Genomic DNA, 26,642 nt, shown 5'->3' with positions numbered 1-26,642 from the left:
CAACGTGTACCGATCTGCACCCCCCATGATGTAGAAGAAATGACTCTGAGTATGTTCATTTTTTTCTGGCAAGATGTCCATAGATGTTTAATGTGTTCCATGAAGTTCAATTTACTATCGAAAGTCAGACCAAGGAGACGAAAGCTGTTCACAACTTAGATAGGCTGGTTTGTTATGTGTACCTCTGGATCTGGATGCATCTTCCATTTGTTACAAAAGTGAACTACTTTAGATTTTGAACAAGAGAGTCGATACCCATTCTGTGCATTCCATAGCTGAATATTATTAATTTAAATTTGGAGCTGCGGCTCAATGAAGGTCATGTTTTGTGAACTGCAAGAAACAGTGAGATCACATAGAGATATGAATTCACAGTGTTGGGAATATTTTTAGTCATGTGATTTATTCTTATTGCGAATAAGGTAGCACTGAGCACAGAGCCTTTTTGGGACCCTTCTTCTTGTATATATGTTTGGGAGAGGACTTGTTGGTATCAGACTTGACAGGATCTGTGCTGAAGGAAGTTCAATATGAAATATTGTAAGTGGCCTCTCAGGTCAAGGGAATGCAGATCTCTCAGGATACCAAAATGCCATGTAGTGTCGAAGGCTTTTTCTACATCGAGGCATACCATGACAAGATGCTCATTTCGAATGAATGCCAAGATGAAACCAAATTGATTGTCAGAAATTATATTTTTAGAGTCAAGAAACCAAGTAAGTCGACGGTGAAATATTTTTTCCAGGGTTTTACTTAAGCAGGTGGTGAGAGAAATGGGTCTATAGTTTTCAGGAATAGAATGAAATGATCCTTTCCTGGTTTGGGAATTGCTATTATTTAGGAGTGATGCCAGGAACTGAGGAAACAATGTTCAAGAAAGATGCGATTGAAAACGGTGAGTAGTGAAGAGCAATTCTTTATCTAAGTGTTGGAGCATTATGTAATATATTCCGTCGGGGCCTGAAGCACTGTTTTTTGAGGTAGATATGGCTCACAAAGTTCAAGCATTGTAAGCAGCTGATTATAGGGTAAAGAACATGTACTCGTAGGTCTGAAGTTCAGTTTGGACTTTTCAGCTAATACTTTGATCTTCTGGAATGATCGATCATATGCTGTAGAGGCAGATAACTGAAAAAACAGTCCCTAAGGCATTCGCTCACTCCAGTTGAGAAGTGGGGAGGATTATGGGGTAACTTTGCCATTTAGTTGTTTTATTTTTCTCCATATTATTCTTGAATCAGTATTTTTATTAATCGAGCTCACAAATCGAATCCAAGATTGTCTTTTAGCTTTCTTCCTAATGTGACGGGCCTTGACTCTGAGTCTCTTGTAGTTTATAAGATTGGTGGCAGTGGGATGTTTTCGAAACAGATTCCATTCTAGTTTTTTTTAAATTTTTTCGCACCTTTGCACTCTTCGTTCCACCAAAAGTTTACGGTTCTATGGATTGTTGACTGTGATTGTGGAATTGCAGTGCATGCATCAGCCAATATTGTCTCGTGATGTGATCAGTAACTGTCGATAGGACAGGTTTCGATGATCTGTTCATCAAAGGACACTCGGGAAGTGAATTTTGCCCAATCTGCTCTGGAAAATTTCCATTTTATGTAGTTTTCAGAAATTATGGAATGTGCTGTTTGAATCTTACATATTAGCGGAAAGTGATCACTATTGAGTGGGTTGTAGAGGGCTGTCCACTCAATACTAGGAAAGAAGGTTGGAGAGCATATGGAAAGATCTATTGCAGAAGTTCTACCCATAGAGAGATGGATGTAAGTTGGCAAGCCAGTATTTAGTATAGTCAAGATATTGTCTGTCAGCAAGCTGTTCGATAAGTTGTTCTCATCCATCTGCATTGGGAGAACCCCACAACGGATGGTGTCCATTGAAGTCGCTCAATAAACAGATATGAGTTGGCAACTGCAAAATAAGATCTTCCAGTTCATGGATGGTATAGGAGTGACTGGGCGATAGGTAGATAGAGACAAGTGTCAACATAATACCAATCATATACGTGTTGCAACAGCTTCGATGGAGGTTTGTAAAGGAATGAGTCTGCAAGGTACTCGTGAGTCTAGGAGTAAAGCTACCCCTCCATGAGCATTATTTGTAGCAGTTGTCTTTCCTAAAAAGTGCATAATTATTAACTGAGAGAGAGAGATACATGCAGTGTTAAATTTGTCTCTTGTAGGCAGATGCCTACAGGATGGTAATGCTCAATAAACTCATGGATATCATCAATGTTATTGCAAATTCCTCTACAGTTCCACTGTATGATTTGGTGCATTATTTGGTTTTGTTACATATATAAATTAACAGGTGACACAGAAGCCTATGATAGATATAAGCTGGTCTGTTACCAAGTCACAAAGGAGGTTAGGCAGGCAAAGGCAGATTAGAAGAAATCTTTGGCAAAGGACACAGAGAAAAACAGCAAAGATTTTTTTTATTTATGTAAACTCTAGAAGGAAGGGAATGAATCAGGTTGGTGCACTTGATATTGGTGGTTCAACCGTTGATGATCCTGCTCAGGTAGCTAACAAACTAAATGAGTATTTTCCATCTACATTCACACATGTAATACCATGTGTGAATGTAGATGGAAACCGTTGATGATCCTGCTCAGGTAGCTAACAAACTAAATGAGTATTTTCCATCTACATTCACACATGAGGAGTTAATCAGTGAGGGGAATGACAGAGGTGAATTAAACTCTGGCAGTGAGTTAGATGATTTTGTAATAACTGAGAGCAAAGTGGAGGAGAAATTGTTGAAGATAAACATAAGAAAGGCACCTTGGGTGGATGGGATAAATCCAGTAATATTAAAAGAGGCATCAGAGGAAGTAAGCAAACCCTTAGCCATAATTATGAGAGCTTCCTTGGATTCAGGGGAGGTACCCATGGACTGGGGTTGTGCAAATGTGACCCAAATTCACAAAGGAGGATCAAAGGGCAACACAAGTCATTACAGACCTGTTAGTTTAACTTCTGTTCCAGGGAAATTAATGGAAGCATTGTTTAAAGAAGCACTGCAGGATCATCTAGACAAGACTTCAGTTATAGCTCGGACACAGCATGAGTCTGATGTTTTGTCTGACCAATTTGATTGGATACTATGATGTGGTCACAAAGGAACTGGATGCAAAGAATAATTTTGATCTTTTGATACTGTTGCAGATGGAAGACTGCTGCACAAATTGGAGCAGTGTAGCACTGGAGGTAACTTGCTGCTAGGGATAAAGGGATGGTTGAGTGGGAGAAGACAGAGAGTGGTAATCAATGGACACTGCTATTCGCGGACTAATGTCATTAGTGGGGATTTCAGGGTTAAGTGTTGGGCCAATTGTTGTTTTCTGCATTTATTAATGATATTGAAGATGGTATATCAGGCTTAATGTTCAAGTTTGCAGACTATACGAAGGTTAGCAGGGTTGTTAATGACACTAATGACAGTACGCTGCTGCAACAGGATCTAGAGAGGTTGAGCAGATGGGCTGAGATTTGGCAACTGAAGTTTAACATTGACAAATGTAAAGTACTGGATATGGGAAGCGGAAACCCCAGAGTAATGTATCAACTGTGCAGTACTACATTGACAGTGGTAGAGAATGAAAAGGACCTGAGGGGTAATTGTGCAGTCAGATATGAAGTTTTCCGAGCAGTGCAGATGGTCTGCAAGAGTAGCTCTTGTTAATGATATTCAGGAATTTTTCTAGCAGGGATAACGAGGTGATTATCCCCTTGTATTAGGCAATGGTAAGGCCACACCTTGAGTACTGTATACAGGTCTGGAGGCCTCATTTTAGGAAGGATGTAGAGCTGCTGGAGTGAGTGCAGAGAAGGGCATCAAGATTAGTGAATGGAACAAATGGTTGCTCTAATGAAGAAAGGCTTCAGTTTTGCAAATTACAGTGTCTGGAGACTAGGCACCTGCAAGGTGATCTGATTGAGGTGTATAAAGCCTTGAATGGTTTGAGCATGCTCAATGATGATGGGATTCTTCCTCTTGCTCAGAATAATCACCTGAGAGGGCATGTTGTATAAAAAACAATCTCTTTCTTAGCTTGAAGTTAATCATCCTGAAGAGACCCTTAATCCACCAGAAGCACCAATTAAAATTGAAAGTTAGGGGAAGTATTCAGGAAGGTGGTGTAATTTTTGTCACTGTCTTAAACAGCCTTTTCTTCGTTCACAACCCAATTTCGTGTACGTTAATGAGTTGAAAATTTGAGTCGAGGCAAGAAAAGTTGCACGGTCCCAGACCATTATTAAAGGCTTTAGCGAGGCAAATGATCGAATTAGAAAGAAATCTTCACCTCAGTCAGATTGGAAATAAGCTATTCGAAGAAAACACGGCCGATATTTTACTGTAGAAAGGAATTCAAATTGAGGAAAGACAGTTATAAAATAAATGTGCAGAAGTTTGCCTTTAGCCAACGGGTAGTTGATTGGTGGAACAGACTTCCATCTTTTGTTGTGGAAGTTGATAGCCTAAATAAATTTAAGGCTGACCTGGACAGGTATTTGGAACGAACGGACGGGTGAAATGGGAGTGGGTTTTTTTTTTTTTTTTGCTGATGCTGCATAAGCTTGCTTTCTTGCATCTTATGCCTCTACTAATTCTAATGCTAATTTCACAACTTGCTCCCCCCCTCCCTAGTTTTCCCCAGAGCCATGGCACTACTACTAGCTTGAACCCTTTGCTTTGCCTCAGACCAGAGCAGGTCTGAGGCATTATATTTATTCAAATTCAATTAATTAAAAATACTACACTAAACAAATATGTCTAATTAGTAATAACACTATGTACCAGTTATGCTCTGAAGTTTATATTATTAATTATATATAATTAAAATTTAAATGTTTTTATCGATACACCAGCTACACAGCAATAACAGTACCACGTAATCAAGTTTGCGTTATATGTATTAGGCTATACTGTTAATCTTGAAAGTTATAAGTTAATTATAATATATAAAAAAATTATGAAACCAATGCCAATCTAGATGATTCAAACTTTACAGCAATCTATATCTATAACAATGGCAGAAAGATTTGAAAGATACAGAGGTTCAACATATATTAAGTAGTAACCTACAAAATCTCTAGATAAATTAAAAAAAATAAAATAACAAGCATGACTAGGACTACAAAACTACTTACAGAGTACAATTTATTATGACAATTAGACAATTAAATAAAACAGAAAAATTCATCCAAAATGTCCTTGGAGCTGAAAATTCTTTGCCTAGTATGGATTGAGTGTATGGATACTCTCAATTCATTGTTGGCCACACACTTCTTGAAAGGCAACCAATGATGAGTATGACATTTCTGGAAACATCCATCAGAAGACTTGATATTTCTCTGATCTATAAATGTTTAGCCTTAATTTTTAAAAGATTTCCATCCATTGGAATATTATTTGCAGTTATCAGCATTACCCATTCCAAGAGTACCTTTCCATGATCTGGATACTCCGCTTTTCATGCAGTGATCCTATTTGTTGCAGCTGATTTCTCTAAGTTTCCCACCTTTTTTTTTCCATTTTTCAGAATTGTGAACATTGTAATTTTAGAAAATTGAAACAGTTTGGCAATTTCAGTTAGCTCAAGATGGTTGATCATTATCTACATTATGCACATCATTATCTACAGCTTGCAAAAATCTTAATTTTGTTTCCAATTAGCAAAGCTATCTGCTTTATAGATTCCATATTGATTAACATGCAGTTTATACACACTGTAGAATGAAATGGGCTTCTAGTTGAATTCAGTCATTGTTTCCCAAATACACTGGCATGAGAAATTGCATGGGAAACAGTTAATGAGTGATTTCCCAGAGTCAGCCTGCATTAATATTTCATCATTTGCCTCATTAAATTATTATTTTTTTAATTTTGAAATGTGAATATTGTAATAAAACAAAGTAAAAAACAAGATATGGTGGTGGAAGTTTTCAGGTTGTTATACAGAATTCATTCTTCTTTTAAGAATATTAAAACAAATGTTTCATAAACATTAGGGTTTATGCAAAATTGTCTTAGAATTACCAAATAAGTTATTATAACATGCTGGGACATTAAAAAGTGAGTCGCTATAAAGAGTTCTGACTGTACATTTGACACAACAAATGAAATGATCATAATGATTATTTCTTACCTTCAAAAATGCGTTCAGCAAACCTTCTTCTTACCTCTTCATAGTGGCACACGAGTTTGATTTTTCTGAACCATTTCATATTTTCGAGTCGAACTGAAATTACAAAAATTAGAATTATGAAATACATAAAACAGTACCTATCTTCTGTTACTATCTTCTATTTCAGTATCTGTACAATACCTATCTTCTATTTCAGTGATAAAAAAATCCCTTCACACCAACCTAAGGTTAGAGGCAAATGAGTCACATTAATCTAATATTCCTCATTTGGCCATCAGCAGTGATTCATCATGCACCAAAAATCTTCAAGAAAATAAACCTCTATGAGAGAGTGATCAAGAATTTGATGTGGGATTTATTAAAAGAACTATTAACTATTTACTATTTTCACTGGTAAAGTAATGCGATTTTGTTTTCACAGTGTTGATAATGGGTGCAGACATTTTTTTAAATTCTTTTCAGTGGGACCAACTGATTTTAAAGAATGTAAATGCCAAATTGGAAGTGTTCAGAGAGGAAATCCAAGAGGCCACAAAGAGATCATTAAAGGATGAAAACCAAAACAAACTGATGAGATGAATTGGTCAGTTTAATGGCAGAAAAGAAAAATGCAAGGGATGATTATAAATTGTCAGATGACATGTAGTTTTATAGTAAATCAAACTAGTCTATAATCAAGAGACTTGGGGATTTAGGGATCCTGATATCGTTAGTGTAAAGAAAAGCAACAAAAAATTCCTTATGTATGTTAACAACTGCAAAGAAAGGGATAAATCATATGGGTAAATGTATCATCATCATCATCCATTTTCAATCCACTGCAGAATGAAGGCCTCTCCAGCAACTTTCCAGTTCCTTCTATTTTGAGCACTGGCCATCCATTTACTACCCAAAAACTCATGAATTTCATATATCCATCTCCGCCTTTGTCTTCCAGGTTTTCTTCTAGCTCCTCTTGGGTACCATTCTGTTATTTTCTTAGTCCATCTGTCATCATGTCTTCAAGCCATGTCCTGCCCAAGACTATTTTAGTATTTTAGTTTTGATAAGAATGTCCTTTACTTGAGTTTGCTGCTTAATCCATGTGTTTCTCTTCTTATCTAATAGTCTGATTCCCAATATAATTCGCTCCATTCTTCGCTGTGTAGTTCTCAGCTTCTCTTCCATTCTTTTGGTGAGTGCCCAAGTTTCACTTCCATAAGTCATGGTGGGGAGTATACATTGGTTCATTATTTTACGTTTCAAACAAACTGGGATATTGCTCTTCAGTATATGACTATATTTCCTGAATGCTATCCAACCAAAATTTATTCTTCTCTTGACTTCCAGCCATTTATCATTATTACAACTAATAACTTGTCCCAGATAAGTATATGACTCCACCTTTTCAATTACTGCTCCTTCAATCATTATTTCCCTTTCTGTGGCATACTTGTTCATCATTACTTTTGTTTTAGCCATATTCATCTTTAGCCCAAAATTCTTACTTACATAACTGATTAAGATTTTCCTCTAATTCTTTGGGATCGTGGCTTATGACCACAATGTCATCTGAAAATCGTAAATGGTTTAGGTACTCTCCGTTCACACTGACTCCTTTCTGCGACCAGTCTAATCTTCTGAAAGCTTCCTCAAGGGCAGCAGTAAACAGCTTCAGAGATATTGTCTCCCGAACTCCTTTCTCAATTTTAAATTTCCTACTGTCTTTGTCTAGTCTAATAAAGGAGGTAGCACTCTCATATATTTTCTTCAAAATCATAATGTGGGGAATCTATGCTTTGTCTTTCCAGTGCCCGAAACATTGCTTTATGCTGTATGGAGTCAAATGTCTTTTCATAATCCACAAATGCCAGGCATAATGGGGTTTTATATTCATTTGCTTTCTCCATTAGCTGTGATATTACGTGAAGGTGATCCATAGTTGAGAATTCTGTCCTAAAGCCTGCTTGCTCTTTCGGTTGATTCTCATCAAGTATTCTTTCTAATCTGTTAGTAATGACCCTTGTGAACAACTTGTAGATGTGGGATAACAAGCTAATTGGTCTATAATTTCCAATTTCTGATTTATCTCCTTTCTGATGCAGCAAAACTATGATTGCATTATTCCACTGCTTAGGCGTCACACCTTTTCTAATGCACTTTATGAAGAGCCTTGCCAGTTTTTGTGTTATGTCTCTTCCTCCCAATTTTAACAACTCTACAGTAACTTCATCTTCCCCTGGGGCTTTCTGATTCTTCATTTTCTTCAATGCATGTTCTACCTCATCAGGGAGAATATCGGGTATGTCGTATGTGTTGCTACTTTGCAATCCATCTTCCCCACTGCTGGCATCATTCCGTCGCTCCATGTATAATTTTCTATAGTAGTCTTCTGCTATTTGAATTATGCCTTCTCTGCTGTTTATAAGTACACCATTGCTATTCTTCAGTTTCAGTATCATTTGTCTTTCTGTATTACTGCTCATGGCTGCTGATTTAAATCCTTTGTTTTCCCTTAACGTTTGTTCTACTTTTCTTGTGTTAAATCTTCTTATGTCCTTTCTGAGTCTCTTTCTAATGGCTTTGCATAACTCAGTATACTCAATTTTCTCCCTGTCAGTGTTTTTCTTGCTCTTCATTTGTTGTCTTCGGTTCATCATGACAAGTGTTTCTTGACTAATTTTTTCTTCTTTGGATTTCTTTTTCCCTATAGGTTTTTTGGGCTTTATTACTTTCAGAAAGTTGTAGTATTCCTCGTCGATATCTTGGTCCTGAGCAGTCTGCAGAAGCTCAAACTTGTTCTTAAGTTCCAGTACATACTGCTTTTTCTCCTCCTCTGTTATCTCAAAGACCTTTGTATTATTTACTCGAGTCAGTTTTTTCCTTTCATTTCCTACATCTATATCAAGTGTACATCTTACCATTCTGTGATCACTTCCAGCATTTAACTTATTCAGGACGGTAACATCATTCACAATATATCTTCTGTTGGTGAGGATGAAGTCGATTTCATTAGTTGTTAATCCATTTGGACTCTTCCATGTCCACTTTCTGTTCACCCTTTTCTTGAAAAAAGTGTTCATTACTGACAGTCCTTGAGATTCTGCAAATTCCACAAGTCTTTCACCTCTTTTATTTCTTTCACCAATTCAAAAATTTCCTATAGTTCCTCTTTCTGCGCTGTTTTGCCTTTTTCCAACCTTAGCATTGAAGTCCCCCATAATAATAGTGTAGTGAGTTTTCTGCTCATCTAGAAGACTCTCAATTTCGGTGTACATTTCTTCAACCTCTTCATCATCATGGCTCGATGTTGGTACATAAATCATTATAATCTTTAGCTTGTATCTCTTAGAAATCTTGAGTATCAGTCTTGACACCCTTGGGGATGTACTTTTAAATTCCAAAATGTTGTTTTTAAAATCTTTATGGACCAGAAACCCAACTCCACCTTCACTCCTTTCACTGTTTCCATTGGTGTACAGCAGATTTCCACTTGATAAACTTATAAGTGATTCATTTCTTCTTCTTGTTTCAGCCAAACCGATGATATTCCAATTTACATTTTCTAATTCCTTTTCCAGCTCTAATATCCTGTCTTCACCGATGAGTGATCTTACGTTATAACAGGCCAAGTTCAGTTTCCGTGCATGGCAGCCTGGTCGTACCCAGAGATTCTTAGCACCCTCTGCTTCCACGCTGATCCTCTCGCTGCCGTAAGAGGGAGAGTGAAAGCTGCTGGGGACTGAGGGCCATTTCTTTTGTCGTGCTGTCATATGCTGGAGGGTTTGGTCTTTTCCTCTTCACACTGACCAAGCATCTGGAAGGTAAACGTATATGAATGGTATAACTATGCCTATGATTAAAAAGCAAGTAGCATCAAGGCAGTTCAATAAGTAGAAATGGGTGTGTGGATACTCTCATCCCAGTTGATAAGTGGCCAAGGAAACTACTGAGTCAGTCTAGAGTATTATAAGCACTGTAAAAACAAAACATAGTTGTGCAAGCTACAGAGCTTGGCAACTAGACACATCAGAGGTGACCTGATTGAGGTTTATATGGCTCTGCGAAGAATTAGCAAAATTAATGAAGGTGGAATTATCACAGTTATAAAAAATGCCAGAAATAGGGGTCATAAATTCAAATTACAGGGCTTGAGGTTTAAATTAGATTGTAGGAAGTTTTCTTTTAGCCAGTGAGTCGTTGATAGGTGGAACAAGTTACCCTCACAAGTAGTTGAGGCTGACAGCTTGAATAAGCTCAAGGGTATACTGGATACTTACCTGTGCGAGGAGGGAAGCATATAATTTGTTTTTCTTATCTACTTGGTTGTTTTTTTTTTTTTATGCCTGTGCAGCAAAAGCCTGTGGCTGCCTTGCACTATATGGCGAGTACTATTACTACTATTACATGAAAAATTCCTTATCCCCATTCTTTGCTCTCTTAGCCAATGCTTTCTCATACTCAGCCTTGGCCACCTCTAACTTTATCACTGCCACCCAGTGGTTCCTTTATCTTCAAATTCTTAATGCACAAATAATCACTGCTGATAACCAAATCAGGATTATTACTCTCTCTCTCTCTCTCTCTCTCTCTCTGGTTGCAACTCGAACATACTGGTGCTGCTGCTGCAGGAAACAATCATCCAATAAATCCACAAAACTCTTGATAGTGTGTGAGTGACCCACTCACAAGTTCCAGTCGATATCTGGTAAGTTAAAATCCCCCATTATAAGACATTATGATTTACTGGCCTGCTCTATTTCTCTGCACAACTGCTCATTATACTCAGAGTTATTAGGCCTATAACCCATTCCTACTCTCATCGTTGCTTTCCCAGTGCTTATGTCACACCAAACTGACTCAATGTTGCACTGTCCATCTACTACTGAAGGCACTTCCTTAGATTTTATGTTTCTTAACTAACAGCATAATCCCTCCTCCAATTCTATCCTGTCTATCCTTTCTGAACACATTGTACTCCCCAAATTCCAATTTTGCACAGCTTATACCTGTGTGATACCATATCTCTGATATCCCAACAATATCTGCCTTTGAAATCTTGACCAGCTGTTCAAATTTATTTACTATACTCCTAGCATTGGTGTACATGCAAATATACACACACCTGACCTGTTCTTACTTTTAGTTACGCTAACACAGCCCATGTATTTATTTGTTTCATGAGTCCCAGCAGCCCTTGAAATTCCCAGCAACTTGCTCTCTAGGCTGCTGCTCATTACAATAGAAGCAAGGCAAGAATCACTTTCACCTCTGCCTGTGGCTACCATTAATCTATTAGTCTGTGAATGCCCCCAAGCTAACAGTTTTCAGAACCGTCTAATACTGCATTGATAGCATCAGCAAACACTCTTGCCCCATTCTATTTAAATATATCCCATCCCTGTAGAAGCAGTCTCTCCTGTTAACAAGCACAGACCACACTGAGAAAAATTCCACCCCCATGAGCCTTGCATAATCCCTCCAGGGCCAAATTGATTGACAAGGCTCTCATCATGTATTCCCTCCTATCATATCTGGGCAGAATTGCAGACACTTTCATATTTAACCCTAACTCATGACTGTTTTTCAACATTGACCTGTACTTGTTAAGTAAATCTGCAGATTTCCTACTCTTAATGTTATTAATGCCAACATACACAACAATATCACATTTTTTCCCTTAAAAGATGATATCTGCTCTACAACATCAACTTTTGCTCCTGGCAGACATACCTTGTTCCTATTCCACCTATCCTTTTAACACAATATATTACCTGTCTCCATGACAATGGAGTTACCGACAATAACTAGCTCCAATGGGACCAGCACATTCTGCCTTGAAGATTGCCGCCGTGTTGCCTAGTGCACAAGAGTAAGCTCTGGCACTGAGTTTGGCAGCTGATAGCTTAATGGGTCCTCCATTTTAATTCCTTCAAGGGCATCTACACGACTCTTCAAACTCTCATAGATGCCCATCAGAATGCTGAGGTGGCACCTAATTTCTTGACACGCTCTCTGCACCTAGCGCGCACACACACTCAAAGACAACCTCCGTGGCTAAATCATGTCCTGTTCCAGAAAGTTCTGCAAACATTTCCCAGTCTGCACATTATTTTAGAATGATCCATTGGATCACCCCCCTTTGGTTCTCCCTTGAGCCACAGCACTCCTGCTACTTTGTGCACGTTGCTCTGCTGCTCCTGGCTGGGGCATGATTTCTGTTTAAATACAATTTAATTAACAATAAAAATTAATAAGATTTATAAAATTAATTAATTGGCAGTACTATACTAATCTACCAGATTCCTAGTACATTTCTATCTATTACACTATCTAGTTTTATGTTATAGCTACCTATTTACCATAATTAAAAAATATGAATTTCCTATCACTCACTCTATATTATAACAATGGAGACAAGATTCGAATGAAACAATGGGTTTTATGTATATTAAGTAGTAACCTACAAAATCTCTATCTAAATTAAAAATAACAAGAGTAACTAAGACTATAAAGCTACTTATAAAGTATGATATAATATGACAATTAAGTAAATAAATCCTAAAGGTTTTAAAAAAAACATTTCTTGGAGCTTGACTTCACTGCTTTCATTTATGACACTCATTGTCCTCACCAATGAGTGTCATAAATATGCACACTAACCCTTCGAATCACCAATGTAATTAATGTAATTACATTGGAGAGGGCATTGGGTGTTAATGTAATTACATTGGATCATTAATTTAATTAATGATATTGAAATTTAATATTAGTAAAATAATAAGAGGAGTTTACCTCAATATAGTAAGTAGAACACTTCTGAACAAAAATTAAAACGGAAAAAACGAAAAAAATGGACAACTTACCGGTACATTAGAGTAAAATATAAATAATTAAATAATCAATTTAACACAATTCAAATCAATTAAAAATCAAATTAACGCAATTAAAAGAATTTAACGAAAATATTCAAAACGATTTTGAAATCATTTTGAATTGTTTTGAATTGTGTTAAATTGATTATTTAATTATTTATATTTTACTCTAATGTACCGGTAAGTTGTCGATTTTTTTCGTTTTTTCCGTTTTAATTTCTGGAGGGTATCATACGGAAGTGTTCTACTTACTACATTGAGGTAAACTCCTCTTATTATTTTACTAATATTATTATCAACATAGAACATATTGAGTAGTACAGCTCTGATTCATACTATCTAATTGAAATTTAATGAAAGAGCTTTAGAGCCTACAGAGGAGTAAAGTTCTTGGGGTTGATGGCATATATACCCTAGACAAACTCATCAGTCATGCGGCACACCTGAAATGGAGAGAAAAACAATACCTGCATTACATCTCAGAAAGGATCACAGCAACAATATGTCAAGACCATTATATACTCCCCACAACTTTATGCAACTGAAATTTGGGTGTTAGCAGCACCTACAATCAGAAAACCTATTGGGGCAAAGCAATATTGGCTCCTCAAATGTAGTAAAGAGTGGTAACCTACAAGCATAGTTTACCACCTCCATGCTCATATGACTGAAATGGCCCAGGCCCTGGGAATCACAGTATAAATGTTCACCGGTCTGATCACGTCTTCTTCATTCTGGGATCTCTGCGGCTGGAGGATTCCACTGGCCCAGCTCAGAGCCACCCCAGCTATTTGCCCTCTTCATTAACGCCTCCACCTATCAGCTCATTTCCTACCATACCAGATGCTCAGATGAACACAGGACATCGATGTCAACCTTCAGAAATTTGCTGTCAACTGACAATACAGATGTGGGATACTTGGCCACACACACACACACATCCCCATAGACAGCGAACTGCATCAGTTACATCTTCCAATCACCAAAAATTTTAACTAAAACAGGGAATGGCGATCCCAGCAGGAGATGTGGTGCCACCATTTCTGACAAAGTGTTACAACCCACGCAACCATCTGGACGGAAGTGAAACTGCCCTAGTTGCTCCTAGTAAGGAATACTCTACGTTGGTCCAGACAGTGTGTACAAGAAAAAGCCTTCTTTCTTCACATCCAAAGACAGCATACTCTTCATCACCACTTGGAGATCTCTGTGAATTAACTAATAAGAATAACGGAAAATGAGCCTGGCACTGCTCTCCCCCATGAACTGTGAAGACCATGGCCACCGGCAGGATGGTGCAAGTGCATCCATCACCTTTGGATTTAGAAGTAATACACAATTTTTAATATTTTCATTAATTTATTGAAACATAAGATATTGCACGTATTTGAAAATATGGTGAACAAAAAATTTATTCCCACATGCACCACCTTGCAAAATATCCTGCTGGCGCCCATGGTGAGGACAATAGTCACTCCTGTAAATCATATATGTATCAGTTGTCATTTGTTTTATTTAAGTTTAATGTTCTAAATCTCATGGTACGCCATCTTTGTAATGTAATCTGTTTAATGCCAGTTCTCGTCACCTTAATGTCTTATGTAAATTAAAGGCACCCTATATCATTTAATGTCATCTTGTTTTCTTCTTTAATGTCTTATGTTATTTAATGTTTTTTAACACCTCTTATCTGTAAACCCCTGGCCTTTTGGCCGTGAAGAGAAAGAGCAACACTATTTAACCTTGTAACCAGTTACAATCAAACGTTGTTGCAATAAAAATTCTCTCTCTGTAATCTTATGGAAGGTGGCAAGTGAACGCATTAAACCATTAAGGCTAATTATGAGAGCATCACTGGACTCAGAAGAGATTCTGCTGGATTGGAAAAGTGCCAATGTATCTACAGTACATAAGGGTGGTTCTAAGAGTGTAGTGGGTAATTACCAACTGGTCAGTCTAATTTCAGTAGTAGGGAAAATCATGGAGGCAATGATCAAGAATGGAGTCCAGGATCATTTAGATAGAAATGGAATTCTGAAGGATACACTGCATGGTTTTGTAAAGGGAAAATCATCTTTAACAAATCTGGTTAGTTATTTTAACAGGGTTACTCATGAACTGGATATATGGAACAATTTCAACATTGTTTATTTAGATTCCAGAAAAGCATTTGGCTCAGTCCAACGTGAGCAGTTACATTATAAGCTGGAACAGGTTGGAACACAGGGGAAAATCCTTAGATGGGTAGTAGGATGGTTTCAAGGCAGGAGGCAGAGAATTCTGATAAATGGTTATTCTTCAGATTGGATTACTGTAAGAAGTGGGGATCAGTATTGGGACCACTGTTGTTTTTGATTTTCTTAAATGACATTGATGAAGGAATAGAGGGCGTGATGTCTAAATTTGCAGATGATGTAAAGATTTGTAGCGTAGTTAATGATCATCGCCAAATAGAGCTTCTTCAGAGTGACCTAGATAGACTTCAGGGATGGACAGAAAAGTGGGAGCTATGCTTTCAGCAAAATGCAAGGCCTTACACCTGGGGAACAACAACCCCAAAATAACTTATACACTTGGTAGAGTTAAACTAAAGCCAGTAGTGGAAGAAAATGACTTAGGAGTTATGATACGGTCAGATACAAAGTTCTCTGAGCATTGTACACAGGTTGCAAGGAAGGCCCTGGTATCTTATCAATAATTTATCAAGCATTTTCTAGTAGAGATAAGGGTGTCATAATCCAATTATACAAGGCTATTGTCAGACCACACTTGGAATACAGTGTTCAAGTGTGGAGACAGAACCTAAAAAAGACATTCAGCTTCTTGAAAGGGTCCAAAGATGGGCAACTCACCTGGTGAGATCAATAAAAGGGCGTTCATACGAGGAAATACTTTGAATATGTGGGTTGCAGCTTCGAAACTAGGCATTTTAGAGGAGACCTGATTGAGGTGTTTAAGGCTCCGAGAGGCAAAAGTAAAATAAATGAGGACAAAATTTTCATGGTTATAAATGATTCTAGAACCAGGGACCATAATTTCAAGTTACAGGGGGGAGACTGCAGGAAGTTTTATTTTAGCCAGCAAGTTATAAATTATTGAAATAAGTTAATAAGCTAAGCTGACCTTTGAATTTCCTGAATAAGTTTCAGGAAATTCAAAGGTCAGCTGGATAGTTACCTATGTGAGTAAGGGATGCATGGGTTGTCTATTTCCTTTTCTTTTATTATTTGTTAATTATTCATTTTATTTAATTTTATGATTATTATTATGTTTTACCCTTTTTTTTTTTTTGGGTGGTGCTGCATAAGCCCTTAGGCTTCCTTGCACCGTATGGCCATTACTAATTTATTGGAGAGATGGTTGGGTCATGTACAATTAATATCGTTATTCCCCATATAAATAATAATGCTCTCTTTACCACCCTTAAAATCTGACAATCTGCTGGTAATATCAACTGTTGTTCTTCATTATTACATCATCATTACCATGAAATGCAACACAAACATGGAGTGCACAGAAAGAAATTAATCTTTTGCATTTCTTTATATGCACTGCATGCAGTCATTATGTTTATTTGCTTGAATATGTCTGATTACATTTTGTTTCCTGCCACTTGAAACTAAAAAATTGCATCTACATATGGTACAGAGCAAAGAAGTGCCTTTTTCAGATTTTACAATAAGTGGAAAATATCTTGCATATAGGTGATGTATTCTGAAATTTGGCATTGTATTCTCTGGCATCTTTTCTAGTTAAGACTTTGTTAATTAGCTTCATGCTACACAAGTACTATGAAGTCACTGTGCATAACAGAGAAAAATGCTATTATCAAAAAGGAGGAGTTGGCCGCCAGGTGTCACTTGGTGAAGACATAGACTTCTGCTGCTGGAAGCCGATAAGTTTTCATTGAAATTTTATCATATTTTTGATTAGCTAGCATATTAATTTGTGTTTTACAAATAGATTAAATAGGCTTAGTGGCATTTGTTAGCTTATTTTTGAAATTTAGCTAGTGATTTTGTAAGTTACAACTCGCTACTCCTACTGCTATTGTAGTGGTATTTTTGGCAGGAATATTGTAGCGTAACCAGTAGCTCAGAAGAATAGTAAGGTTTAAATTGTAATCAATAAGTATTTTGAAGAGTTTAATCACCTTTTGGGCATATATCTGTTGTATTTTTTGATTAGTTAATGTATTAATTTATTTGTGTTTTACAAACCAGATGTGAACCACAGGGGCTCACATCTGGTGAACATGGGCTTAGCATACCCAGGGTCCCGAACTGGATATCATCATTCTTCTCTTTCTTGGTGATTCCCTTCTACTTCTCTCTCTCTCTCTCAGGGTAATTCGGAATTTTTTTGGCTAGTGCGGTATAAGCCCCAGGCTTCCCTGCACTATGTCTAGTAATAATAATAATAATAGATTAAATAGGTTTAGTGGCACTCGTTAGCATATATTTTTTTTAAATTCAGCTAGTGACTTTGTAAGTTACAACTCGCTACTCTTACCGCTATCAAATTGGTGTTTTGGCTGAAATATCGTAGCGTAGAAGGACAGTAGGCTTTCAATTGTAATAAATAAGTATTTTGAAGGTTTGAATCAATTCTTGGGCATATATCTTTTGTATTTAGCCAAGGATATAAGTAATTTAGCATTATGATCGTATACATTATCAAGTTACTTGCATAACTTGATAATGTATATCTCGAATTTGACAGCTAAGGTATAACGTAAAAGTATATTACCGAATGCGTATTACTGCATTAGCTTAGTGTAGTATTGTATAGTCAAGTATCATATAGTAAATTAAATCAATTAAATTTATTAACCTTATTAATTTTCATTGTTAACTAAATCGTATTTAAATGGAAATCATTCCCCAGACTAGAGCAGCAAAGCAATGTGTACAAAGAAGTGGGAGTGGTGTGGCTCATGGGAGAACCGAAAGGGGGGGATTCTCCAATGCATCAGAGCCTAAAGAAATGTGTGCAATTTGTGAAATGTTTGCAGACCTTTTTGGGATGGGACATGATGTTGCCAAGGGAGATATCTTTGTGTGTGCTCAATGTAAGCAGTGTGAAAAAGTTAGGTGCCAGCTCAGCGCTGTTATGGCCTTTATGAGAGCTTGAAGGACAGGGTAGATGCCCTCGAAGGACTTAAATTGAGGAAATGCATAAAGCTTTCGGCTGCCCACATCAATGCCAGAGCTTGCATTCGATCATCAGGCAACACAGCAGCAACTTCAGATCAGAATGCTCTGGTCCCACAGGAGCTAGTTATTGTTGGTACCTCTATTCTCAGGGAGATGGAAAATATATTGTGCAAAAAAGGATAGGTGGAATAGGACCAGGGTATGTCTGCAAGGGGCAAAAACTGATGACGCTGTAGAGCAGATATCTTTTAAGGGCACAAAGGATGATATTGTTGTACAGGTTGGCACTAATGACATTAAGAGTAGGAGCTCTGCAGACTTACTTAACAAGTACAGATCAATGGCAAAAATAAGTCATGAGTTACGGTTAAATTTGAAAGGGTCTGCAATTCTGCCCAGACATGATAGGAGGAAATATATATATATTTTTTTTTTTTTTTTTTAGGCGGGATTCGAACCCGCGACCTTTGGTTTGCCAGGCAGGCACTTTACCCTCCCGGCTAGCCAGATCGGCCGAGGAAGTATATGATGAGAACCTTGTCAATCAATTCGGCCTTGGAGAGACTGCGCAAGGCTCATCTGGTAGAATTTTTAAAAGCATGGTCTGGGCTTGTAAACAAGACAGATTGTTTCTACAGGGATGGGATACACTTAAATAGAAAGGGTGCAAGAGTGTTTGCTGAGGCTATCGAGGCAGTGTTAGGTAGGTCGGAAAACTACTAGCTTTGGGGGGATTCACAGACTAATAGATTAATGGAAGTGACGGGCAGAATTAAAAGTGATTCTTGCACTGCTACTATTGGAATGAATAGCAGCCTGCAAAGCAAGGTACCGGGGATTTCAAGGGCTGCTGAGAGTCATCATGGAACAAGTAAATACATGGGGTTGTGTTACGGTAACTAAGAATAGCAAATAGGTGTATGTATACTTGCATCTACACCAATGCTAGGAGTATAGTATATAAATTTGATGAATTTGAAGTGCTGGTCAGGACATCAAAGGCAGATTGTATTATTGGGATATCAAAGACGTGGTGCCACACGGATATAGGCAGTGTAGAATTGGAATTTGTGGAGTACAGAGTGTACAGAAAGGTTAGACAGCACAGGAAGGGTTATGCTGTTAGTTAAGAAACACATAAAACCTAGGGGGAAATGAATCCAATTGACAGTTGTGGACAATGCAATGTTGAGTCAGTGTGGTGAGACATAATCACTGGGAAAGTGAAAATGAGAGTAGGTGTGTGTTTTCTAGGCCTAATGAATTTGATGAGTATAATGAGCAATTGTGCAGGGAAACAGAGTGGGCCAGTAAATCAGAATGTTTTATAATGGGTGATTCTAACATTCCAGATATTGACTGGAATATGTGGGTTGGTCACTTGCATACTAGAAAGACTTTTGTGGATTTATTGGATGACTGTTTTCTACAGCAAAATGTTCAAAAGGCAACTAGAGAGAGTAATACTCTTGAACTGATTTTCAACAGTGATCCTTCATGTGTTAAGAATCTGCAGATAAAGGAACCACTAGGTGACAATGGCCACAGGTGTACTGATGTGGGATTTACTTAAAGATGTAACTACTTTCAGGGTAAGAGGAAGGGTTTTTGCTTTCGTAAAGGTGACTACAGTGGTCTCAGATAGTTTTCTAGGATCAACTGATGATGTTACCAACAGTGAATTCTAAATGAGAAGCTTACAGGGACTTAATCTTGGAGGGTACTAGGCTTTTCGTACCAACTGAGAAATACTGTTCAAGGTTTAGAGCTAAATAGACATCAGATGAATTAATGCAGCTCGTGGCAGAGAAGAAAAATGCACGGGATACATATAAATTATCAGGCAACACAGAAGCCTATGGCAGATATAAGCTAGTCTGTAATAAAGTCACAAAGGAGGTTAGGCAGGCAAAGGCATATTATGAAAAATCTTTGGCAAAGGATGCAAAGAAAAACAGCAAACACTTCTTTACTTATATAAACTCTAAAAGGTTGTTGTTGTTATTTGGTTTTTAGGAGCATTAGCAACTAAGGCCATATTGCTCCGGGGATATGTTGTGGTCATTCCCTGACCTTTCCACATCTTCCGTATTTGGTGGTCACAGACTCGAACCCCAGTATAATCAAGAAGCGTGTGCGATGCACTGCTGCTCCTGCCCACTTGGCTACAGAGGCGCCCCTCTAAAAGGGATGAAGCAGATTGGTCCACTTGATATCGACGGTTTGACTGTTGATGATTCTGCTCAGGTAGCTGATAATCTGAATGAATATTTTGCATCTACATTCACACATGAGGAGTTATTAAAGGAGGGCAATGCCAGAAGTTTATCAAACTGTAACAGGGAGCTAAGTGATTTTGTAATAACTGAGAGAAAAGTGGAGGAGAAATTGTTGAGGTTAAACATAAGGAAGGCACCTGGGGAAGAGGGATCTATCCAGTTAAATTAAAGCAGTCAGCAAAGAAAATAAGCAAACAACTAGCTATAATTATGAAAGCTTCCTTGCACTCAGAGGAGGTTGCCATGTACTGGAGATGTGAAAATGTGTCCCCACTTCACAAGTGGGGATCAAAGGATGATACTGGTAATTACAAACCTGACAGTCTAACTTCTGTTGCAGGGAAAATAATGGAGTCACTGGTTAAGGAAGCGATGCAGGATCATCTCGACAAGACTGCAGTTATAGTTCAGACACAGCATGGGTTTGTTAAGGGGAAGTCTTGTCTGACAAATTTGATTGGACACTATGATATAGTCACAAAGGAATTGGATGCAAAGAATTTTGATATCATATACTTGGCGTACACATATACTTGGAATATACTGCCGAGCAATATGGCATTAACTGGAAGTTGCTACAATAAATAAAAGGATGGTTGAGTGGGAGAAGACAGAGTGGTTATCATTGGACACTGCTCTTCATGGACTAATGTTATTAGTGGAGTCCCCCAGGGTATTTATTGATAATTTTGGTATTTATCACTAATATTGATGAAGGTATATCAGGGTTAATGTCTAAGTTTACAGACGATATGAAGATTAGCATCGTTGTTAATGACAGTACAGCAATGGTAACAGGATCTGGAAAAGTTGAGCAGATGGGCTGTGAGGTGGCAACTGAAGTTAAACATTGACAAATGTAAAGTACTGCATATAGGTAGCAGTAACATAAGAGTAACGTATCAAGATGGTGGTAACACACTCAGGGGGTAATTGTGCAGTCAGATATGAAGTTTTCTGAGCCGTGAAATAAGGCTGCAAGATTAGTTCATGGTGTTTTTTTTTTTCAATGATACACACAAATTTTTCTAGCCGGGAGGGATAAGGAGGTGATTGTCCCCTTGTATAAGGCAATGGTCAGGCCACACCTTGAGTACTGGTATACAGGTCTGGAGGCCTCATTTTATGAAAGATGTACAGCTGCTGGAACGAGAATAGAGAAAGGCAACGAGATTGGTGAGGGGGAACAAAAGGTTGGTGTTACCAAGAAAGGCTTAAGTTCTGCAAATTGCAGCTTCTGGAGACCAGGCACCTGCGTGTATAAGGCCTTGAACAGAGTGAGCAAGCTCAATGCTAATGCAATTCTTCTTCTTGCTAAGATTACTCACCTGAGAGGGAATAAATTTTTAATTGAGAAAAGATGAGGAAATTCGTCTTTAGTCAGTGGGTGGTTGATAGTTATAACCAAGTTCTATCTGTTGTAGCGGAGGTCAGCAACATAAATAAGTCAAAGGCACAACTAGACAAACATTTGGACTGAATCGATTGGAGAAATGGGAATGGGTGTTTTTTTTTGTTTTTTTTTTTATGAAAACCCCAAACAAGAGAGGTATTAGAACCTATAGTACTTAGTACCGTGCTTGGGCTGGAGGTTGAGAAGATAAAAGAAGATATTTGTTAAAAAAACTTCTGCAGGCTGTAATTTTCAGGAATTACGTATGAAGGAAAGTTGTTCAAGAAAACGGCAGTTGAATGAATAAATGAGGAAGATGAAAAGTTGGTTCTGTAAGTTTGAAGTTGGACAGTATATGGATGTTGGCTGGTGCCAGCACGTGTTTGGACTGTTTTGAAAGAGAGAGAGCGGGAATTATAGAAGCCAATTAAGAAGAACAGTGCCTATGGAAGTATCTGTAGAAAAGGCATGCAGCAGAAACAGAACATCTATGAGACAGTGATTGGAGAGAGATGAGTCTCTCTTTTAGAGACGAGTTAGAGACGAGTCTTTAATTAACCTAATTGCCCTCTTCTGAATGGAATCTAGAAGCCTGAGAGAGGTTTTGGGGGCATCGCTCAAGATGTGGGGACAATATTACATGGTAAGGAAGATTCGCAATTTGTACAGAGTGAACAGCTGTTTGGAAGAAAGTAATGGCGAAAGCGAAAGAGAAAACCAAGTTTTTTAGATGCAAAGGAAGAAATATTTGTAATTTGCTTTTACCAAGAGAGATTAGAAGTCAGGGTAATCCTCAAAAGAGATATATCATCTTGCCTAGAAATTGGAGTGTCATCAAAGATAAGCATAGGAGCAGATGAATCCTTTTTGCGAAATATAAGACAACACAGAGTTTTAGGATTGAAATCAACTAAGTTGTCTTTGCCCCATTGGAGGAATTACCCAGAGATTGGTATTTAATGAATTGGAAGTGGATGTTCGAGAAGTTGAAGCTGATTGAGCAGGGCAAGGTTTCTCAAAATGGAATGTGGAATGCAATCTGCTATCATCGGCAAAACTATGGATAGGATTTCCAGTCAATGGAAGAAGGTCATTAATATACAAGATGATAGATGACTCTCATCAACCAGTGCAATACAACCACTTTGCTTATTGGAGGTCTGAAGTGGTGAAACCCATGTTTAGTATCTAGAGCAAAGTTTCCGGCATCCCCTCCCCATACTTCTTCTTGAACTCACCATCATCATCCATTTTCAATCCACTGCAGGATGAAGTCCTCTCCAGAAACTCTGAAGTTCCTTCTATTTTGTGCAATGGCCATCCATTTACTACCCACAAACTCATTAATTTCATCTATCCATCTCTGCCGTTGTCTTCCAGGTTTTCTTCTAGCTCCTCTTGGGTACCATTCTGTTATTTTCTTAGTCCATCTGTCATCATGTCTTCGAGCTATGTGTCCTGCCCAAGACCATTTTAGTTCTTTAGTTTTGATAAGAATGTCCTTTACTTGAGTTTGCTGCCTAATCCATGTGTTTCTCTTCTTATCTAATAGTCTGATTCCCAATATAATTCATTCCATTCTTCGCTGTGTAGTTTTCAGCTTCTCTTCCATTCTTTTGGTGAGTGCCCAAGTTTCACTTCCATAAGTCATGGTGGGGAGGGCGCCTCCGTAGCCAGGTGGGAAGGAGCAGTAATGCGTAGCACATGCTTCTTGATTAGACCGGGGTTCGAGCCCGTCCCCACCAAATATGGAGGATGCGGAAAGGTCAGGGAATGGCCACTGTATATCCCGAAGCAATATGGCCTTAGTTGCTAATGCTCCTAAAAAAAAAAATAAATAAAAAAAAAAAAAAAAGGTGGGGAGTATACATTGGTTCATGGTGGGGAGTATACATTGGTTCATTATTTTAAGTTTCAGACAAACTGGGTTATTGCTCCTCAGTATGTGACTATATTTCCTGAATGCTATCCATCCAAAATTTATTCTTCTCTTGACTTCCAGCCATTTATTATTACAACTAATAACTTGCCGCAGATAAGTATATGACTCCACCTTTTCAATTACTGCTCTGTCAATCATTATGTCCCTTTCTGTGGCATACTTGTTCATCATTACTTTTGATTTAGCCATATTCATCTTTAATCCAAAATCCTTACTAACTGTGCATAACTGATTAAGATTTTCCTCTAATTCTTTGGGATCGTGGCTTATGACCACAATGTCATCTGCAAATCGTAAATGGTTTAGGTACTCTCCGTACTCTTCAAATTGACTCCTTTCTGCGACCAGTCTAATCTTCTGAAAGCTTCCTCAAGGGCAGCAGTAAACAGCATCGGAGATATTGTGTCTCCTTGTCGAACGTCTTTCTCGATTTTAAATTTCCTACTGTCTTTGTCTAGTCTAATAAAGGAGGTAGCATTCTCATATATTTTCTTCAAAATCATAATATGTGGGGTATCTATGCTTTGTCTTTCCAGTGCCTGAAACATTGCCTTATGCTGTATGGAGTCAAATGCCTTTTCATAATGCACAAATGCCAGGCATAATGGTGTTTTCTATTCATTTGCTTTCTCCATTAGCTGTTATATTACGTGAAGGTGAACCATAGTTGAGAATCCTGTTCTAAAGCCAGCTTGCTCTTTCGGTTGATTCTCATCAAATATTTTCTAATCTGTTAACATTGACCCTTGTGAACAACTTGTAGATGTGGGATAACAAGCTAATTGGTCTATAATTTCCAATTTCTGATTTATCTCCTTTCTTATGCAGCAAAACTATGATTGGATTATTCCACTCCTTACGCATCACACCTTTTCTAATGCATTTTGTGAGAAGCCTTGTCTCTTCCTCCCAATTTTAACAACTCTACAGTAACTTCATCTTCCCTAGGGTCTTTCTGAATCTTCATTTTCTTCAATGCATGTTCTACCTCATCGGGAAGAATATCGGGTATGTGTATGTCATACATGTTACTAATTTGTGATCCATCTTCCCCACTGCTGGCATCATTCCCTCGCTCCTTGTATAATTCTCTATAGTAGTCTTTTGCTATTTGAATTATGCCTTCTCTGCTATTTATAAGTGCACCATTGCTATTCTTCAGTTTCAGTATCATTTGTCTTTATGTGTTACTGCTCATGGCTGCCTTTGTTTTCCCTTAATGCTTGTTCTACTTTTTTTGTGTTAAATCTTCTTATGTCCTCTCTGAGTCTCTAATGGCACTGCATAACTCAGTATACTCAATTTTCTTCTTGTCAGTGTTTATCTTGCACTTCATTTGTTACCTTCGGTTCATCATAACAAGTGTTTCTTGACAAATTTTTTCTTCTTTGGATTTCTTTTTCTCTATAGGTTTCTTGGGCTTTATCACTTGTTGTAATATTCCTCATTGATATTTTGGTCCTGAGCAGTCTGAAGAAGCTCAAACTTGTTCTTAAGTTCCAGTACATACTGCTTTTTCTCCTCCTCTGTTATCTCAAAGACCTTTGTATTATTTACTCGAGTCAGTTTTTTCCTTTCATTTCCTACAACTATATCAAGTGTACATCTTACCATTCTGTGATCACTTCCAAAATTTACCTTATTCAGGACGGTAACATCATTCACAATATATCTTCTGTTGGTGAGGATGAAGTCGATTTCATTAGTTTTAATCCATTTGGACTCTTCCATGTCCACTTTCTGTTCACCCTTTTCTTGAAAAAAGTGTTCATTATTAACATTCTTCAACCCACACACAGTACTAAATACTATAGTTTCTGATATCTTTCGTGTTTGGGGTTTTCATAAAAAAATAAAAATAATAAAAAAAGAGGAAAAGAGTAGGGGGAAAAACTGGACCTTGGGGGTCACCAGCATTATTGTAAAAGTTAGAAGACAGAGAGCCATCTACATCACCCTCAGTGAGTGATCAGAGAGAAAACTGGATTACCAATTAAAAAAAACAGTTGGCAAACCATAAGATGAAAGCTTATTTAGAAGACCTTCATGCCAAACATGATCGAAAGCCTATGAGATGTCAAGAGCAACTGGCTGTGTTTCACCGAACTTTTCCATTGAATTTGTTCATAAATGGGTAACATAAGCCAGAATATTTTATTTTATTTTATTTTATTAATAGCAAGATACACAACAGGTAACCATTAACAGTGTATCTGAGATCAGATCAATAAACATAATAACAATAATATGAAATCCAACAGGACGATAAACATTGATATAGATTCAAACAATAAAAGCATATGTACAAAAGAGGATTGTATTAAGTTACCGGTAAAACAAGTAATAATTAATCTGTTAGAGAATAGAAAAATAATATAACAAATAATAAGCTACAATAATTAGATGTGAGCTAGTCACTTTGCAGTTTAAGAGAAGAGGCAAACTTGTGGATGGAGTTCATCAGTGATTGGGAGTTGTCAAAGAAGTCAATGAGAGAGTCATTTGCTGATTTGCTGATTCTGTTCAGTGGACTGAACTTCATAAAGTCCGTGTTGGCAGAGTCAAGGCGAAACGGTGTAAGGTTCCTGACTTGTCTACAGGGAGCATTGAAGTTTATTTTACTCAGGATATCAGATGCTTCATAAATTCCAGTGATTACTTTGGCTAGAAGGGCGATGTCGGCAGTAACTCTTCTAGTGCACAGAGGCCTCAGATGAAAGTAATCACACAGCGATTCATAATACACTGAGTGATAGAATAGAGGATTGCGGTACATAAGGTAACGGACAAAATTTTTTTGGACTGCTTCAATTTTGTTAGTTAAAGTCTTTGTGTGAGGATTCCAGATGGGTGAA

The 26,642-nt window shown here is 37.7% G+C and overlaps 1 protein-coding gene across 1 annotated transcript in view; it reads right to left on the bottom strand.

Moving 5' to 3' along the window:
• The window catches only part of LOC150078506 (uncharacterized), a 365,826-nt gene that overhangs the window by 130,450 nt on the left and 208,734 nt on the right, over window positions 1-26,642 (bottom strand). The window contains exon 6 of the mRNA XM_090384588.1: window positions 6,164-6,256. Within this exon, the coding sequence (XP_090240714.1) occupies window positions 6,164-6,256 (93 nt within the window). The remainder of the gene's footprint in view (window positions 1-6,163; window positions 6,257-26,642) is intronic.

Source organism: Mastigoproctus giganteus, chromosome 11 (assembly GCF_048544385.1).
Source record: "Mastigoproctus giganteus isolate SK-2022 chromosome 11, ASM4854438v1, whole genome shotgun sequence".
NCBI lineage: Eukaryota > Metazoa > Arthropoda > Arachnida > Uropygi > Thelyphonidae > Mastigoproctus > Mastigoproctus giganteus.
Note: the sequence above shows the minus strand (reverse complement) of the source record. Positions and strands in the feature narration are given on the sequence as shown.